We start from the raw sequence: 20,568 nt of genomic DNA on the forward strand, positions 1-20,568 counted from the left end.
TGTGCATACTGCTTTTTGATATTTAAATTTCTCACCAATTTTTGAATACCCAAATGTATCAATTTTATTAAACCCTTTCTTGGGGGCAATTTTTAATCCTCTGTCCAAAACTTGTATCTCTTTTTTAGTGAGTACTACCCCACTAAGGTTAAAAATCTCTCCTAGAACTCCCTTCTTTTTTTTGTTTTTGTCCTTCTCCCTGCTCTATACCCTCTCTTTCCCTTGGATGTTATCCATCCTAAAAAAGGTACTGGAGATCTATATTCCTGTTTCCTCATACTGCAGGGGTGTACACCGGTTCTGAGTGGGGATTTGGATATTGTTGCCCATATTCCTGATCGTTCTAGTTTGGATGTTCAGTATATAATTATTGTGATGTATGTAATATGGTCTGTATGAATTTTCTCTGTTCTCTTCCCCTGGGGTCTGGTTCCCCTATATTGCCTCTCATATGTTGTTGTCTATATATTATAGAAATCAACACATTTTATATGGGAGTGTGATTAATGTGGGTGATTCACTGTTTAACATTTATTTATTTGTAGCAGCTCACAAGACTGATTGAATATTTATTGTTTTGGTGATGCACCAAAATGTGTGTTGAACAAAGTAGCAAAATTAACTTTTTTTAAAAAAAAGTACCAAAATATATGCATTAAAAAAAGTGACAAAATGCACCTTTTCGGGCACAGAGAGTTGTGTGTGTTTTTTTTCTTTTTTCTTTTTTCAACTCATTTTTGGCACTTTTTGTAGCGCATTTATGACATAATAATACATGCATTTTCTCTCTCTCTCTCTTTTTCTTTCTCGCTCAATAATTTTTAACCCTCTGGTGCTAATATATAGGAAGAAAAAAAGTCTTCCTCACATTTCACCCACCAACTTCTCTCCCAGATTCTACATCTCTGAGCTTGAGTATCTGGGACAGAGATATTCCACACTAATGGCCAGTGAGATCTTGAGATCTCACTTTCATAAACTGACTGTTTGTGTACCAGTGAATGGCAGAACGGTTGTGTGCTGTGTTGAGAACAAGTTCTCTGCTCCTCATCTCAGTTACATCATCTCAGTTACATAAATCGGTACACTTGAGAGATCAGCCCTGATCCTCAGGATCACAGCTGTTCTCTCTTTCGTAAACGGACATCTAATGCACACACTGCATTTACCATGTGTTGTGATTGTGTACACACAGGCTGCAAACATTCATTATAATAAATATTCCAGTTTGTGGTCAGTCATCGTTGTCATGCTTGTTCAGACCTCGCGTAGTGGGAACAAGCATTCTTAACCTCCCTGGAGGTATTCCCGAGTGTAGCTCGGGGTAAAGTTTCAGCACCACAAGCGCTAACCCCGAGCTACACTCGGGAATACCTTGCAGCGCTGCTCCGGGTTCTCTTCTTCACTTACCTTGTCCTGCGCTCCCGCAGTGTCCCCGGCAATGTCCTCCAGCCGATGCCAGCATCTGTCTTCTGGGTTCCGTTCCCTGCGACGTCAGGACGTAAGGGGATGGAACGGCGGGTAATTTAAAAATGTGAAAATGTGACATTCAATAAATACACTAAAATCACATAGTAAAACATTACTGTATCAAACCAATTCACATACATTTTGTCCCTAGTGCTTTGTCCTGTGCCCTGCCTGCATTTTTACTGTTCTTTCGGCCTGGAAACTGAGACCAGCTAGAGAACAGCGATAGTAAATTAGAACCACTTGCAAAATTGAGTGCTAATGATTCGTGGGGGAAATTCGTCATCAGACACTGAAAACGATTTTGTGAATTTGCTCAGTGATGTGCGAACTTGGCGCTATATTTCAAATTTCAGTGTTTTTGGTTTGATTATATTCTTGAGCACAGAAATACTGACATAATCAGACCAGTTAAAGTGCAATTTACATGAGTAAACGCATGTCGCACATAGGGCAGCCCATCATCTATGGGCTGCTCTCTGTGGGTTTGTTGCCCAAAAGAAGCTCCTTTTTTTTTTTGGGTGACAAGCTTAGTGCGATTTTTAATCAGGCAATTCTGTTTCACAGCAGCCATGGCAGAATGGCACCCAAATGTGTGTTGCACATTCTGCTGAGATTTGGTATTGTCTTATGTGAACAGGACCTTAAATAGCAATGCTATTATGGTACTTGTATATTGTGTCGTGGTTGCACTTCAGTTTACAGGCTGTGTATATTTGTATACCAGTTCAGGCGCCCAGTCAACTTTTTATGTGTATGTGCAGTTAGGTCCATATACAGTATATTTGGACACAGGCACAATTTTCATACTTTTGGCTCTGTATGTCACCAGAATAAATTAAAACAAAACAATAAAAATTAATTTGAAGTGCAGACTGTCAGCTTTATTTCAAGGAGTTGAACATATATATAAAGTACAAATTTTAGGAACTGCAACCCTTTTTATACACAGTCCTTCCATTTTCAGGGGCTCAAATGTAATTGGACAAATGAATATAATCATAAAATGTTCATTTTTAATGTTTTGTTCAGAATCCTTTACAGGCAATGACTGTCTGAAGTCTGGAACCCATGGACATTACCAAAGACTGGGTTTCCTCCTTTCTGATGCTTTGCCAGGCTCTAACTGCAGCTGTCTTCAGTTGTTTTTTGTTTGTGGGTCTTTCTGCCTTTTAGTTTTGCCTTCAGCAAGTGAATTGCATGCTGAATTGGGTTGAGATAAGGTGATTGACTTGGCCATTGCAGAATATTCCACTTCTTTTCCTTCAAAAGCTCCTGGGTTGCTTTTGCAGTGTGTTTTGGATCATTGTCCATCTGTACTGTGAAGCGCTGTCCAATCAACTTTGCTGCATTTGGCTGAATCTAGGCTGACCGTATATCTCTAAACACTGCAGAATTCATCCGGCTGCTTCTGTCACATCATCAGTAAACACCAATGGCCCAGTGCCACTGGAAGCCATGCATGCCCATGCCATCACACTGCCTCCACCATGTTTTACAGATGATATTGTGTGCTTTGGATCATGAGCTGTTCCAAGCCTTCACCACACTTTTTTCCTCCCGTCATTCTGGTACAGATTCATCTTAGTTTCATCAATCCAAAGAATTATTTTCCAGAACAAGTTTTGCTTTTTTGATGTTTTTTGGCAAAGTCTAATCTGGCTTTCCTATACTTCAGGCTTATGAATGGTTTGCACCTTGTGGTGAATCATCTGTATTTGCTCTCGTGAAGTCTTCTCTTCATTGTAGACTTTGACAATGACACGCCAGCCTCCTTGAGAGTGTCCTTCACTTGTCTGAATGTTGTGAATGGGTTTTTCTTTACCATAGAGAGAATCCTGCAATCATCCACCACTGTTGTCTTTCATGGACGTCAATGCCTCTTTATGTTGCTGAGCTCACCAGTGCGTTCTTTCCTCAGAATGTACCAAACTGTTGATTTGGCCACTCCTAATGTTGCTGATATCTCGCTGATGGATTTGTTTAATTTTTTACCTGTTTCACTTGCATAGACAGCTCCTTTGGATGTGGGAAGGCAGCTGTGATTTCTTGGTGCATCACAGTTGGCTCTCCACTGCGCATGCGCAAGACGCACTCAGTGATCCTGCAGTCTCCTAGGACCTGTGACAGGCAGATAGATACCTGCCAAAAATAAGTACCCGCTCCCAGGGGAAAATAAACACCCAAAAGTGGGAGAAGTAGGAAAAGCGGAATTTCCCTTTTCAGGTGAAGTTCTACTTTAATCTGACTACACATTGATATTTACATTTTAGCCATAAACAGCAGTGAAGGCCACTAAGGTCCATGTATTCTGTACACATGTAAACATCAGCATAAAATACGTCCCATATGCAGGTCCGTGAACCCAGGTTTTTTCTAGTTTTTCATTTACACAGTTGTAATGCTGCAGAACAAAACAAAGCTATGTGCATGGGCTCATCACATACAATATTGCTGCTTTTAGATTTGTATAAATTACAGATCTGAATGCAGCAGATTGTATGCTCATGTGCATGAGCCCTTAAAGTGTATCTAAAGCCATTTTTCTAAATTTTTGGATATAGTAGGGAAGGGTAAGAATCTGTCTTTTTTTTTTTTTTTTATTGCTGAGCTGTCATCAGAACAGTTGTGGGGAGGAAATTATCCAGTACAGACACTTGTTCTGGTGATAATTGTTCAAGAGATGATTTATTTTCCTTTAGAGCTCACCTATCACTGCTTGTTGTGTCTGGGGACAAAAAGCGAAGGAAAATTTCCCCAAAGGGACACAGACAGCGAGCAAAAAAACTGTCAGGGTTTTTAACCATTCCTTATTCAAAACAAGAGGTAAAAAAAAAAAAACTTTAAAATTCTTTCCATGTGTAGTTCCTGTGCCTAACGAAGCATGCTTGAAAAAAGGAAGACTGAATGATTTTTGTTTTTCTGTAGACCTGCTTCTGTGCGTACAGAGAAATCTAATATTCATGCTCTAATTTGTGTTAGTCCTTAGAATAAATACTTTGCAGAATTGTGACGGTTTCGTAATTGTTTCTGAAGTATTCTTGTTTGCTTGCAAAATATCCAATAGAAATTGGTACGTTCTGTAATGAGTGTGAGACCACAAACAGGTCTTATTCCAAAAAGTTGTTAAAGGGACCTTTTTGCCAGACCATTAATTAAAAAAATAAATAAATCTTCCCATAATAATATGTTTGCATTTAATGTATTTTGTACAAGTTATTTACCCATAAAAACCCTTTTTTTATCTTGCCATGTGAAAGCATTAATTTTAGTGCATACAAAGACAATAGTATACCCATTTTTTAGAAAAATATATAAAATAGATACCAAATATGTCAAGTCCTAAAATTGCAAATGCCTGTGGAATTGCAAAAAAGCATGGTATCCAAAACTCATAATGCAATGCTTTAAAAGCAAAATCTGGAACTGACTGCGCTGGTGTACAAGGTCCATTAGAATACAGTTGCAAGAAAAAGTATGTGAACCCCTTAGGATTACGTGGAGTTTTGCATGAATTGGGCATAAAATGTGCTCTGAATGTCATCTAAGTCACAACAATAGAAGAACACAGTTTGCTGAACGTAATACTACACAAACATTAGATGTTGCCATGGTTTAATTGCACATAACATGTAAACATTCACAGTGCAGGGAGGAAAAAGTATGTGAACCTTTGGACTTAATAACTGGTTGACCCTCCTTTGGCAGCAATAACCTCAACCAAACGTTTCCTGTAGTTGCAGATCAGACCTGCACAACGATCTGGAGTAATTTTGGATCACAAAACTGTTTCAGTGTAGCAATATTCTTGGGATGTCTCGTGTGAATCGCTCTCTTAAGGTCATGCCACAGCATTTCAATCAGGTTGAGGTCAGGACTCTGACTGGGCCACTCCAGAAGGCGTATTCTGTGCTGTTGCAGCCATTGTTTTGTTTAATTACTTGTATGCTTTGGGTCATTGTCCTATTGCATCACCCATCCTCTGCGGAGCTTCAGTTGGCGGACAGATGGTCGTACGTTTTCCTGCAAAATGTCTTGATAAACTCTGGAATTCATTTTCCCATCAATGACAACAATCCGTCCAGGCCCCAAGGCAGCAAAGCAGCCCCAAATCATGATGCTCCCTCCACTATGTTTTACAGTGGGGATGAGGTTTTGATGTTGGTGTGCTGTGCCTTTTTTTCTCCACACATAGTGTTGTGTGTTCTTCCCAAACAACTCAATCTTAGTTTCATCTGTCCACAGTATATTTTGCCAGTAGTGCTGTGGAACATCCAGCTGCTCTTTTGCAAACTTCAAACGTGCTGCAATATTCTTTTTGGACAGCAATGGCTTCCTCCGTGGTGTCCTCCCATGTACTCCATTCTTGTTTAATGGTTTCCTTATTGTAGATGTGTCAACAAAAATGTTAGCATGTGCCAGAGATTTCTGTAGGTCTTTAGCTGACACTCTGGGATTCTTCTTTACCTCATGCAGCATTCTACGCTGTGCTCTTGCAGTCATTTTTACAGGACGACCACACCTAGGGAGAGTAGCAACAGTGCTAAATTTTCTCCATTTGTAAACAATCTGTCTTACCGTGGACACATGAACATCAAGGCTTTTGGAGATACTTTTGTAATCCTTTCCAGCTTCATGCAAGTCAACAATTCTTGATCGTAGGTCTTCTGAGAGCTCTTTTCTGCGAAGCATGGTTCACATCGGACAGTGCTTCTTGAAACCAGTAAACCCAAAACAGGTGTGTGTTTTTTAAGGGCAGGACAGCTGTCAGCAACACATCCAATATCATCACACTGATTGGAGTCAAGGTTGGCTCACTCCTGGCTCCAATTAGCTCTGGGAGAAGTCATTAAGCTAGGGCCTCACATACTTTTTCCTCCCTGCACTGTGAATGTTTACATGTTATGTGCAATTAAACCATGGCAACATCTAATGTTTGTGTAGCATTATGTTCAGCAGACTGTGTTCTTCTATTGTTGTGACTTAGATGACGTTCAGAGCACATTTTATGCCCAATTCATGCAAAACTCCACGTAATCCCAAGGGGTTCACATACTTTTTCTTGCAACTGTACATGGAAAACACTTTGCATGCATTTCTGATGATGAAAAAAGGCTCTGGACAGCATCTGGATATGGAACAGTTAAAAAACGCTTCTACGTGCAAACGCTTATAAACACAGTTAACCGCGTTTACGCGTGTTTGACGTTTGAAACACCGGTAAAATCTTCTCCTTAATGCAAGTTTGGTGCATTCAAGAAAATGACTGTAAACTCAACTGCCTGTAAATGACTGTAAATGACGATGTGTACATGGACACATAGGAAAACATTAGGGATAGTTCAGGGGCTGCAGAAAAAAACGCAGAACAGCTCCTGAACGTCACTTTAGTAGCTGCAGTGTACATGAGCCCTAATACAAACCTATAATGGAAACATTGATAAATAGGGGATAACTTCAGTATGCAGTACCCTGCATGATTAAATGATCAATAGATCCAGAGATATAGGCAACTGTTTTGTACAGGAGGAATTATAACTAGAGATGAGCAAATTGTTTTGAAAATCAGGTTAATATGTCAAATTCTGATATTGTGATTTGTCTGAAAATAGTCCTGGGAATCGTACAATATATGAAATCCTTAAAGTGTAACTGAGGGAATTTTTTTTTTTCCTTTTTATAGTTTTGGATAGCGGAGGGATTAGAGTGCTAGGGAGTTTCACCCTCTGTTTGTCAAGTTTCCCTTTATCACTAAATCACTGAGGGTGAATTGACACTATGCATTGTGGCAGATGTTTTACTGCAGGGACAAACAGGAAACAATAGTTTCCTATGTGTCCCATTCACACTACAATACAGCATATGGCTGCGCTAAAATGCAGATATGGTGCATTTTATTGCAGCACACCATGCAGAATTGCGGGGCAATGTACAGTATTGTGCTGCTGCACATTGCCGTGAACGAAAAGTACATTATGTAAAGTTCACACAAAACAAAACGAAGGGAGCTGATCACACTGTCCCCTACCGCAGTTAGCAATGGAGAGCTGCCAGAGCAATGAAATGCTTCATCAGCTCTCCGTTACAGCCTAAGAGTGGGAATGAGAGGAAAACCCACCAGAGCAGAAATAGAGAGGAAATCTTCCAATGGAGGCACTAGTTCTGGGTACAGCCAGGGATTTCCCTCACTTTAGAGGGATTTTCTCTAACTTCATGTTTTGGCTATGGTACAGAAAGTGAAGAAAAATCCTCCTAATGGGACAAGGATGGCAAAAAACTGACAGGGATTATAATAATGGGCTCTTAAGCAGGCCATAGACTTGGAGAAAACCGGCCATTTTTTTTTAGAAAATCGTAAAATCGGTCGTTCAGTCGGCCAACGTTACTACCATTGAAAAAAAAAGTCGGCTGGTTTTCGTCCCGTCTACGGCCAGCAATTAATATAATAGCGGTGTCCCTGCATAGAGCCCCGCTATTATATTTGACAGAAGAAATAGATTATGAAGAAGAAGAAACAACATTGTATCTATTTGTACTTGAATAGAAACATCTGTATCTGAAATAGATACAAATAGATACAATGTTGCAACTTTTTCTTCTTCTTCTTCTTCTTCTCTGGCAAAATCTATTTCTTCTTCTTCTGCAAAATCTATTTCTTCTTCTTCTTGATATTCTATTTCTTCTTTTCTTCATATTCAATTTATTTGAAAATCTGCAAAAAGAACGGCCGATTTGACCATAATTACCGCGAAAATCGGCCGAACGACCAATTTCCCGACTAACGATCCGAATATCGGCCGATTTTTTTTATTGGCCGATAATTCAGCGACTTTATCGGAAGTCTATGGCCTGCTTTACTGTATCCAAAATTGGGGGTAAAAAAGTTTTGGTGTTCTACTTAATTAATTTATGGTTCTCCATTGGCACGTTTTGAATAGAAATATTCAGGGAAAACAAACATTCTCAGTTCATAAATTCTTTTGATACTATTTGATAACTGACGAGAAGTAAAGAAGCAGCGCCACATATGCATAATCAGCCTGTTGTTGGCTGCTTTTTAGGCTCCATGCACACAGGGCGTTTTAATAACACTGGTAACGTTAGCTGTGTAAATTCTCATTAAAAACGTGAGGTTTTTAGCATTTTTGCATTAGCATTTAGCTGCATTATGTGGCGTATTTTTTTTATACAAAATAGTTTTTTTTTTTTGCTCAAAAAAGCCGTTTTGCCGTGGTTTGCCGCATTTTACCGCATTTTTACAGCTAAAAAAACTCCCTCTAGAAACCCTCTTGTTCTGGGGGGTTTTTTTCCAGCCAGAAAACGCCCCTGCCAAAAAACCTTGATTACAGTCTGTGTGTATGGACACATAGGATAACATGCTGGGGAGTTTACTGGCTGTAGAAAAAAAAGCCAAAAACAGTAGCTGCATAAATGTCCGGTGTGCATGAGGACTTAATGTTGATATATTATTTATATGTGTAAAATAGCACAGGAAATAATTTTAGGGCAGGTTCACATCGGAATGTGCGTGTTTCCATGTGGTTTTGACAGCCCATTAATTTCAAAAGGCTGCAAAATGCACTGAATTGTGGAAAAAGTAGTGCAAGCACTACATTATCAGAACACTTTGCATCAAATTTTGTGGACACAAATGTAGCTTGTTTGGGATACCATTAACAATTCATTGGCACCCACATGCCTCTCTCAAGGGCAGCTTGTTCACCTGCAGTGCAGCAAACATGAACAGAACGTACCTTTTACTGGATTGTATTTTGGTATGAATGGAACCTTAAATTACTGTGTATCAATCTAAACATTAAATAAATACATTTTTCTTGTAGTATTCCTCAGTTCTCTCCCATCCTATTTTTTTTTTGTTCTTTATTTGTATGCAAGATATCATATACGAAAAGTGCAAACAAAGACCATTGTGACAAGTACAAATGGTAGCAGTATAGGAGAAAAGGCCTGACCAAAAACAAAGTTAGCTGCATACAATAAGACCATAAAAAACCAACTTGTAAAAACAGGGTATATTACAGGCAGGGACAATGGTCCAGACAAAACCAATTATAATTAAATCAAAAGGTGTACATCCTGCAACAATCCTGTGTTCGAGGAAGAGTAGAGTAGGGCTGGGCAAAAAGCAGGCTAATGTGCAGTGGGTCACTAGGTGATTGTATGAACAGCATGTATAGCTTTTGCCAGCAGCCGGCTGAGAGACAGAGCGATATCAAGGAAAACTGGGAGCTGGAGAAGAGGCCCGCCTCAGTACCCCACAAAAATAGGGGGAGGGGGGGGACAAAAGAGAGTCCAAAAAAAGGGGATGAAGGGGAGAGTGAAGCAGAAGAAAAGGAAAAGCCAGAAAAAAAGGGTGAGAAAGGAGGGTGAATAGGGCAGACTAGAAGGTAGAAAGCATCCGTCCTCTCCCGGTCAGAGCAAACTGCATGTTAAAGAGACCTGCCTCACTAAGGGGGAGTAAATTCATTTTGGTAAGCATCTGTATAGACAAAATTATGCCATGGGCGCCAGGTTTCTTGAAAGGTCTCCTCTTGATTGCATAGAGTGGCAGTAAGGTGGTCCTCCATGTCCCTAAGGTCATTAACCTTGGAAAACCACATGGAAAGATAGGGAGGATAAATGTCTTTCCATCGGAGGGGAATACAGGCCTTTGCCACATTTAGAAGCTGAACAGTCAAGGAGGCTTTATATTTCTTAATGGGTCTTCCTGTTAAATGCAAGAGCCAAGCTGCCTGGTTGTCCTGTAAGTCAACCGTGGTAAGTTGTTTAATGAATAAATAATCCCAGTTACTCCCCTCCAAAATTATTGGAGCCTTGGGCATTGCCAGAAGATATGTATGTCGGTCTCGCATCTCCAACAGACACTGGAAAATTGAGGCAAAATGGAGTGGAACCTGGTGGGAACCTGATACCATTGAATAAGGAGTTTATAATTGGTTTCTTGAACCTTGGTAGCTATAGAAGAGTTTTGGGCAAAGTGAAGAATTTTCTCTCTGTGATGACATGTAGGTCATCCCTAGATCACATTCCCATTTGGAGAGAAAAGGGGGAACGTTCTCGGTCTCAGGCTGGATAAGGGATGAGTAAAGAGTGGAATGGGTGTGCTGAACCGACTCGGCCCTGTGGCACATAGACTGGGAGGCAGTCAGGGGACGGGTGATGGCCGGAACGCACAGGTAGGCTTGAAGCTGCAATCCACCACAGAAACTCAGGGAAGGATCTACCAACCTAGTAGGATCAGGTGAGATGTTGGCCCCAGCTGGGATCAAAAAGTGTGATAGATGAGTCCGTCCACAAGAGGAGAGGCGCAAGAATTGCTGGTCTTCCAATCTGAGTGTGAAGTCAGTGTTACCCCACACAGGAACCAATGGGGAAGGACCAGGGTAGATTGAGGTGTTTCGGAATTCTTCCCGAGCGACCCTCAAGGTCTAATTTTCTGACTTATTTCAAATTGAGTAATGCAACCTCCACTGCTACCCATTGTAAAGAGCGTAATGATAACAGACTTTGCATTTTCATGGTACCATTTATATGGCTTGATACCTGTAAGCTCGCCAAATCTCCTTGCCTGCTCAATGTCTGTGGATTCCTTCCCAGAAACCTCAGAAGCTTTATAATACTTTTCTGTAATGTCGTTCGAGTTTATAAATAAAGATTTAAAAAAATTTTGTTAAACAAACTGAACTAAAAACACTTTTGTACCCTCCACAATACACACTTCTCTTGTATTTAAAGCTCTACTCCATGTTTAACAAATACTGCAAAAACAAGGGGTATGTGTATTCTTAACTGAATCATGGCATACTTGGTGTATTTCTTCCATATCTGTGCAGTAATCTGGCATAAATTTTGCTTTTGTGCAGAAGCTTCCTGTAATAAAGACCTGTAACTGCTACTCTCTCTCCTTGTGCAGGGTGACTGGTCTTGTCTCCGCCCCTTCCTGTAGTTTCTGCAGGCAGCCTGTAGTGTGTGGGCCTGCAGAGTCCCTCCCACAGCTCTGCCCTCTGCACGTTATGTACAGCTACCTTTACAATGTAATATCTTGGTTTGGAAAGGTATTTGGTGTACTCAAAGTGTATTTATGCCTTTTGTCGTATTGAGGAATACAGGGGTTAGACAAAAAATGGAAACACTACATGATTTGCAGGTGTGAAAGTGACAACATGTTTTGCATTGAAATCGGAAGTGATGTAACATTCTTTTGCTTTCACTGTGTGATGAGACACCTAGTTAACAGGTGTGAAGCCTCACTTAAATCCTTCACTGCTTGAGCTGCTAGTAATACGTAGTCGTGTCAGAGCTTACTGATCTTCACAAAGGGCGAATTGTTAGTGCCTGCTTAGCTAGTGCCTCTGTGACTGAAGTTTCCAATTTATTTGTTGTGTTCTGAGGTACAGTATCAACGGTTATGACGGCATATACAGTTTCCAGGAAAACATCGTCTGATAGGCATAAGTGCAGTCAACTGACCAAAAAAGACAAAAGGACGTTGCAGGATTGTGACCCGGAATTAAAAATGCAACTGCTGCAAAAGTGACTGCAGAGCTCAATCCCAGTCCTGTGAAGACTCAGTCCCGTGAAGACTGAGATTGGGGCACCAACAATTTGCCCTCTTTGAAGTTCAGTAAGCTCTGACATGACTCTGTATTACTAGGAGCGCACGCGGTGAATGACGAAATTGAGGTTTCCCACCTGTTAGCTAGGTGTCTCATCATACAACGGAAGCAATGCTACATGAAGCTGTTTTGATGGGCACTGATATGCTTCACTGATGAACAGTAATAAGCTGCACTGATTGGCAATGATGTGGGTGCACTGATATTCAGGGCACTGATGATCAGTGTAAATGTGTGCTGTCAGGATTGCCGGTTATTGGCTTTTCTGTTCTCACACAGTGATAACGCACAAGGAAGGAAATTCCAATAACCGGCAGGTTTGTTTAAATGAGAACAGATGTGATTGATTTGTGATCAACTGTGTTTAAAGGGCACAGCAATTACAGGGCATGCCCCAGGGGCGTGGTTCTGGACGGAGGTCTATGGACATCCTCCCAGAGCTAGACTGCTGTGATGTATTGGTCTTTCGGCTCTGGTGTGGTCGGGAAGTGGTTAAAGTGGTTGTAAACTTCAGACCTGAAATATGAACAAAGCACGTCCCTCTATAGTGTGTTCTTTTGTTAATCCAGAGTACTAAGTGTCATTTGTGTCTGCTGCCTTGTTTCTCTGCTATAAGAGTCCCTTCTGACGAGTTTTCCTGACAATAGTAAAATGGTGATGGGGGAGGGCACAGCCTGTGATTGAGAGCCTCAGCTCTGTTCCTGTGTGCTGTGTGAAGAGAGTTGTGTCCAGTCAGCTCTCCTCAGTGATGTGACTTCAGTTCCCTGCCCCTTGCTTTTCAGAGCTGAGAAATTTTGTGTAAATGCTGCACTTTGAATGGATGTAGGGGAAAGTCGGCTGTAGCTAAACAGGTATATCTTGTGTAGAATGATTTGTTTCATCTCTGTGTATGACCTGAGGTCGGTCACTTCTGTAGATACATGTGAGGGTTTACAATCACTTTAAGTTGTTCAGCAGTCTATGTAATCTGATCTCTCTGCTTCAGGTCTAATTTTAGCACATTTGTTTTGGACCCTGAGTGATAAATATAGCATAGTCCTTTCAATATGTCATATTTATCCAATTAAAAAGAGATGTAAAAAATTTAAGTTGAATGTTATAAGTTACTGTGGTGCTATTTAGGGGCCCACAAGGCCTCTGAAGCATCCTGTGTGCACATGTCCGGCTGTAAACTGGTAAGGTTTGATCCTCTTCCATGTTTTTTACATCTACCTGGTATTCTGATAAGGACTGTGTTTTTTGTTTTGTTTTTCTTCTTTTTTCAATGGCTGCCAGCCTCTCTATATTCTTAATGTACAGGTGAAACTCGAAAAATTTGAATATCGTGCAAAAGTTAATTTATTTCAGTAATGCAACTTAAAAGGTCAAACGAATATATGAGATAGACTCATTACATGCAAAGCAAGATAGTTCAAGCCGTGATTTGTCATAATTATTATACAGGATTTATATAGCGCCAGCAGTTTGCTCAGCGCTTTACAATATAATAATTGTGATGATTATGGCTTACAGCTCATGAAAACCCCAAATCCACAATCTCAGAAAATTAGAATATTGTGAAAAGGTGCAATATTCTTGGCTCAAAGTGTCCCACTCTAATCAGCTAATTACGCCATAACACCTGCAAAGGGTTCCTGAGCCTTTAAATGGTCTCTCAGTCTGGTTCAGTAGGAATCACAATCATGGGAAAGACTGCTGAACTGACAGTTGTGCAGAAAACCATCATTGACACCCTCCATAAGGAGGGAAAGCCTCAAAAGGTAATTGCAAAAGAAGCTGGATGTTCCCAAAGTGCTGTATCAAAGCACATTAATAGAAAGTTATGTGGAAGGGAAAACTGTGGAAGAAAAAGGTGCACAATCAGCAGGGATGACCGCAGCCTGGAGAGGATTGTCAGGAAAAGGCCATTCAAAAGTGTTGTGGACTTTCACAAGGAGTGGACTGAGGCTGGAGTCAGTGCATCAAGAGCTACCACACAGACGGATCCTGGACATGGGCTTCAAATGTCGTATTCCTTTTGTCAAGCCGCTCCTACACAACAAACAACGTCAGAAGCGTCTTACCTGGGCTAAAGAAAAACAGACCTGGTCTGTTGCTCAGTGGTCCAAAGTCCTCTTTTCTTATGAGAGCAACTTTTGCATCTCATTTGGAAACCAAGGACCCAGAGTATGGAGGAAGAATGGAGAGGCACACACTGCAAGATGCTTGAAGTCCAGTGTGAAGTTTCCACAGTCTGTGTTGATTTGGGGAGCCATGTCATCTGCTGGTGTTGGTCCACTGTGCTTCATTAAGTCCAGGGTCAACGCAGCCGTCTACCAGGAGATTTTGGAGCACTTCATGCTTCCTTCCGCAGGCGAGCTTTATGGGGATGCTGACTTCATTTTCCAGCAGGACTTGGCACCTGCCCACACTGCCAAAAGCACCAAAACCTGGTTCAATGACCGTGGGATTACTGTGCTTGATTGGCCAGCAAACTCGCCTGACCTGAACCCCATAGAGATTCTATGGGGCATTGCCAAGAGAAAGATAAGAGACATGAGACCGAACAATGCAGAAGAGCTGAAGGCCACTATTGAAGCATCCTGGTCTTCATTAACACCTCAGCAGTGCCACAGGCTGATAGCTTCCATGCCACGCCGCATTGAGGCAGTAATTGCTGCAAAAGGGGCCCAAACCAAGTACTGAGTACATATGCATGCTTATACTTTTCAGAGGTCCGATATTGTTCTACGTACAATCCTTGTGTTATTGATTGCATGTAATATTCTAATTTTCTGAGATTGTGGATTTGGGGTTTTCATGAGCTGTAAGCCATAATCATTACAATTATGACAAATCATGGCTTGAACTATCTTGTTTGCATGTAATGAGTCTATCTCATATATTAGTTTCACCTTTTAAGTTTCAGTAATAAAACAAATGAACTTTTGCACGATATTCAAATTTTTTGAGTTTCACCTGTATTTATAGGAGAAAAGTATAGCTGGTAACACACTAAAATTAGATGGTGATCGTACAAGTCATAAAATTTAAACAAAAATATAATTTCTAGTTTTAGAAAATGTTTGAAAATATTGTAAATTTAATGAAGTGCTTTTTAAATTGCAGTTCTGGGCACCAACATGGAGACAGAGAGTGAACAGAATTCCACCTCCACTAATGGGAGCACTGCCTCTAGCGCCAGCTCTCGTCCACAGATTTCTCAGATGTCTCTGTATGAGCGCCAGGCTGTTCAGGTATGCCAATTGTCTCATTCTGTGCATTCAATAATGTGTTACTAAACCCAGGACCCTGCATTCACTATATCTGGTCTCCCACAGTACATAGAACATGAAAATTAAATTATTTTAGTAAAAGTAAGCTGCTAAATACCTTTTCTTATCAGCAGTATATAGTGTTTTTTGGCTTCTATCAGTGTTCAGCCAAGCACTAGTTAAAGCTTGTAGAAGGAGTTTTCTTTCTGCTCTAGGAGGATGCAAAACCCCTGACATCTGTCTGACCAGTGCTGATTGGCCCTGTGCTGATCACATGCAAAAAAAAAAACTCTCTAGCAATATACACTAAACTGTACATGTGCAGAATGGCTACGATTCAGTCTGTCTTATCAAAAGATAAGAGGTGGTCGCTTAAACAAGGAGAGGAACAGAGCAATCAGGATCAAACAATGCAGACAATTAACCCCTAAGTTTCCACAGGAAGTACAACAAGCATGTTTTACTGCATATACAGGCTGATTTTACTGTTGTGGGTTGTAGTAACAGTTTAAAGTTTATTATTTTAAATCTTTGAAGTTTTGCAAAGGTATCATCAGTCATGCTGATAAATACCATCTATTTGTATACACCAGACACCTAATAGTGATATATTCTCTGTAAATGATGCAGCGTTCTTTGGTACATCAAACATCACTGCATATGAGCTTTACGTAAAACTACTGAAAACATTTTTCCAGAGCAGTAATTTATCTGTTACATTGTACTGATGATCCGTTCAGTATTTGTTCTTGCCAGGACTGCTGGAATGTGAGATCAGAGAATAGCCATTTTCAGGTTTAACCTTAAGAAACTTATTTATAAAGAGGAATATTTATATTTTACTCCTCCTTGATACCTCTTCCCATAGTTTTGCCGATTTTACTGTATAATGGGGGATTTTCCAACAGCAAACACAACTCAAAAATACTATACCGTAATTAGACTTCAAGCTGCTGTGTTTTTGCTTCTGCTCCCTGATTAGTGCTGTTAATTTGAGTGGTGTTCTGCTTTGTGTGAGAATAGCAGTCTGCCTCTACTTTGTGCTGCCAGCACAGGGTAATTTTACCTTTTTTTTTTTTTTTTTTTTTTTTTTTTTTTTTTTTTTTATATAAAGAACAACTGGTTTATTACTGTACATGCAGCTTGACTATATTATTGTGAAACATCAAAAAGGGTTCAGTTGAGCTTTAAAAATACATAATAAATTCATTGCTACATTAATTTTATATCTGCCTCAAGCTCGGCTTTAAACTGGAGTAGTCCATTGTTTTCAAAGTAGAGAATCTCAAGAACAAACATTACTAATTTTTTGGTTTTGTTGTAATCAATCCACTTTTAAAGTAATTATTTTACTATATTAATCTCTTTTGTAAATAGGCCTCTAAAACATCTTCCATGGGCAGCTTGAAAGGAATCTGTCACTTACGTTATGGTTTCTCTTAGCAAAGGCTGGTAATTTCTGCTGGACAGCCAGCTCTGCTTTCATGTACTTGTGTGCAATTTTGCGTTAAAACCAGACCCTGCTTTCCTTTACAGCCGAGGAAGTTGCCATCTTTGCCTTTGCTTGATCTGCAGTTGCCATGGTGCTGCACATACAGAATGTGATCATTTATGACACCAGCCATTTGACAGTTTAGTTGAGAGCAAGCAACTGTGACATTATCTATGGCATGCCTTGAACTGTTTTGGGAAACTGTTAAATTTAGTTCCTCTTTAGGCTCCATGCACACTAGCATTTTTTTAAGCTTCTTGATGCTATTATCCGCATATTGTTTCTGCTCCCAAAAGCTAAAGAGCGTTATCCTACAGTGGGGAAAATAATTATTTGATCCCCTGCAGATTTTGTAATTTTGCCCACTTACAAAGAAATAAAGGGTCTATAATTTTTTTCATAGGTGTTTTTTTAAATGATAGAAACATAATATCAACCAAAAATCCAGAAAAAATATACACGATACAAATGTTATACATTGAGTTGCAGTTCAGTGAGTAAAATAAGTATCTCATCCCCTACCAACCAATAACACAGGTCTGCACAAATTTTTTTTCAAGAGCTGTTTTGGTTATTCCACGTAATCTTTATGTTTTTTGGTGCGCTGAATCTGAAAATGACCTCCATTTTGTCATAGGACATCACGCTTCCTGTCAATTTAGGTAATTATGTTAAATAAGGCAATACCTCAAAATAAATGAAAATAGACTTATAAAATTAAAGTTTTATTACAATTTTTTTATGAAAATCCTTTTTTGAACTGAAATGAGTTTACCTACACACACTAAACTCGATTCTTCTTCCCTGTGAGGCTCCTCTTGGTGCATTTACGCTTGTGAGTAGCATCTGGAATGTCTCTCTGAAGCATCCAACAGTAGTCTGCCATCATTGTAATGCTCCATTTTCCCTGGTATCTCCTTTCCATTTCTTTAATGTCTTGGTGGAATCGCTCACCTTGTTCCTCACTCACAGCTGCCAAATTTTCAGGAATGTAGTCAAGGTGGGACTGGAGGAAATGCACTTTCAAACTCATCAGGCAACCTAAAGCTTGAAATGCTTTCAGCATTCGTCCGACGATCTTTTTGTAATGAGGATCTTTGTTATTGCCTAAAAATTTCTGTACGACTTCTTTAAATCCATCCACCCTTCTTTTTGAGGATCTGTCATGGTATTGACAAACTCTTGATCAACTATAAGCCTTCTAATGTCTGGTCCGACGAACACACCTTCCTTCAATTTTGCCTCCGACAGGCCTGGAAACTTGGTGACCAAGTATTTGAAGCGTTCTCCATCTCTTGGAAGTGATTTTACGAATTGCTTCATCAATCCCAATTTTATGTGGAGAGGTGGTAGAAGAACTTTATGGGAAGGTACCAAAGTTTCCCGGAGGACGTTTTTTCCAGTGATTTTGTCGGTCTCGACTGTCCCATAGACACAGAAAACAAGGGTATTTGGTATACCCAGCTTGTTGCCCGAGCAGCATGTACAAGACCTTCAAGTCCCCACACACTTGCCAACCATGGTTTTCATATTTAAGTTTACGAAGAACCAATTCCAAGTTCTCGTAGGTTTCCTTCAAGTGTACGGAATGACCTACAGGTATGGAAGCGTAAAAACCACCGTTGTGGAGTAAAACTGCTTTGAGACTTCTTTTTGAAGAATCTATAAAAAGACGCCATTGTTCCGAATCATATTGGATTTTAAATTGACCCATCAGACCTTCGACATTGATGCAATAAACCAACTTGTCTTCCTGGGCGAAGTAAGGAACGCACTCCTTTTCACGATGTCTGAACCATGAATATGACACTCCTGGCAACAATAAATTCCTGCTTTTCAGCCTTGATCCGAGTAACAGCGGCATCTTTGGAAAGATTCAAGTCTCTTACCAAATCATTCATCTCCTCCTGAGAAAACAATTTTGGTCTTGTATCATCTTCAAAGTCAGAACTCTTTGCAGTGGGGGAGGGGCAGAGATTGTTTACCTGCAAATAACAACAAAGGGCCAGAAGAGAACTTTGGAAATGAGGAAATAGAATTTTTCTTCCCTTAAACTTGCTTAGCTTATGTATTTATTGCTGACCATCAGATTTACAGTGCTATATTTTTTTTTTTACATAACTCGGACAACCCCTTTTTTTTTTTTTTTTTGCATTTTATATCTTAAATGCACTTATATGAATTAATTAATAGTAATTTGGACTTTAAATTTGGTTAAAAACCCATAATATAAAAGAAAATACCAAAAATTTAAATTTTTTTATAAATTTGAAGACAATTTTGCATTTTGTGGCAAATCATGACGTCTAGGAGGTTTTTCAATATTTTATTTGTTTTCAGCACACCAAAATACATGGAAATTAGATGAAAATAATCAAACAGCTTTTTAGTCACAGACCTGTGTAATAATTCTGGCTCCGACAGTCTGGCTATGTGCTCATGCGCTACACAGATTATTCCTGTCAATTTAAGAAGGTGCCCCTAGACCTGCACAAGGCTGATATGGGCTACAAGACCATCAGCAAGAAGCTTGATGAGGAGACAACTGTTGGAGCGATTATTCGCAAATATAATAAATACAAAATAACCAATCGCCTTCAGTCTGGAGCTCCATGCAAGATTTCGTCTCATGGGGTAAGGATGATCATGAGAAAATTGAGGGATCAGATCAGAACTACACAAGAGGAGCTTGTGAATGATCTCAAGGCAGTTGGGAACACTGTCACCAAACAAACCATTGGTAACACAATACGCCGCTATGCATTGAAATCCTGCAGTGCCTGCAAGGTCCCCCTCTTCGAGAAGGCACATGTACAGACCCGTCTGAAGTTTGCCAATGAGCAACTAAATGATTCAGGGATGGATTGGGAGAAAGTGCTGTGGTCAGATGAGACCAAAACTGAGATCTTTTTCATTAACTCGACTCACTGTGTTTGGAGGGAAAAAAATGGTGACTATGATCCTATGAACACTATTCCCACAGTCAAGCACAGAGGTGGAAAAATTATGTCAAGCCAAGCAACAGCCAAGAAACCTTAATGATTTAGTAAAGATCTGCAAAGAAGAGTGGATCAAAATCCCTCCTGAGATGTGTACAAACCTGGTAACCAACTACAAGAAACATCTTACCTCTGTTCTTGCCAACAAGGGTTTCTCCACCAAGTACTAAGTCATGTTTTGCTTGGGGATAAAATACTTCTAAACAAAAACACCTGCGCTCTGTGGACTCCCCCTGTGTACAATAACTGCTCTAATAGACACAGTAATGTGCAAAAACAAGTATAACCCACAATATGCAGTGTTTACATAAATATAAAGTGCAAAATATATAATGTGCAAAACAACAAATATCCACATGTGGTTCCTATTTATATAAATTTGTGACTACTTGAGTTTATAAAGAGCTTAATGTATATCCTTCAAATTAGTCCATTATCCATAAACTGCAACAGTTCTTCCACATCAAAGATCAATAATATATAACTTTTTCTCTGTGAAATAAAATGCTTCATGCAATTCCGCCACTTTCAATTTTTGCTCATTGTGCTCCACTCCACCTCCGTGTACCACAACTGAGAACTCACCAGACAGCCATGAGCTTCTCAATTAAACGTTGGTCTATATGCGCTTGTTTGTATATGTGGGTTTCCCACACTCCAGTATATCACTCCACCATGCTCCCCACTTCTAGCTTCGCCAGAGGTATCACATATTA

General features: G+C 39.9%; 1 protein-coding gene across 7 annotated transcripts in view; it reads left to right on the forward strand.

Annotated features, from left to right (window-relative positions):
* Positions 1-20,568, forward strand: part of PHC1 (polyhomeotic homolog 1) — a 70,397-nt gene that overhangs the window by 19,637 nt on the left and 30,192 nt on the right. For all 7 annotated transcript variants that reach the window (XM_089690326.1, XM_089690331.1, XM_089690329.1 and 4 more), the window contains exon 2: positions 15,216-15,343. In XM_089690326.1, coding sequence (XP_089546452.1) covers positions 15,230-15,343 — 114 coding nt within the window. In that variant the 5' untranslated portion in view covers positions 15,216-15,229. The remainder of the gene's footprint in view (positions 1-15,215; positions 15,344-20,568) is intronic.

The sequence above is a fragment of the Staurois parvus genome, unplaced genomic scaffold, assembly GCF_062004578.1.
Source record: "Staurois parvus isolate SC_StPar_1 unplaced genomic scaffold, SC_StPar_1.0 ptg000525l, whole genome shotgun sequence".
Lineage (NCBI taxonomy): Eukaryota > Metazoa > Chordata > Amphibia > Anura > Ranidae > Staurois > Staurois parvus.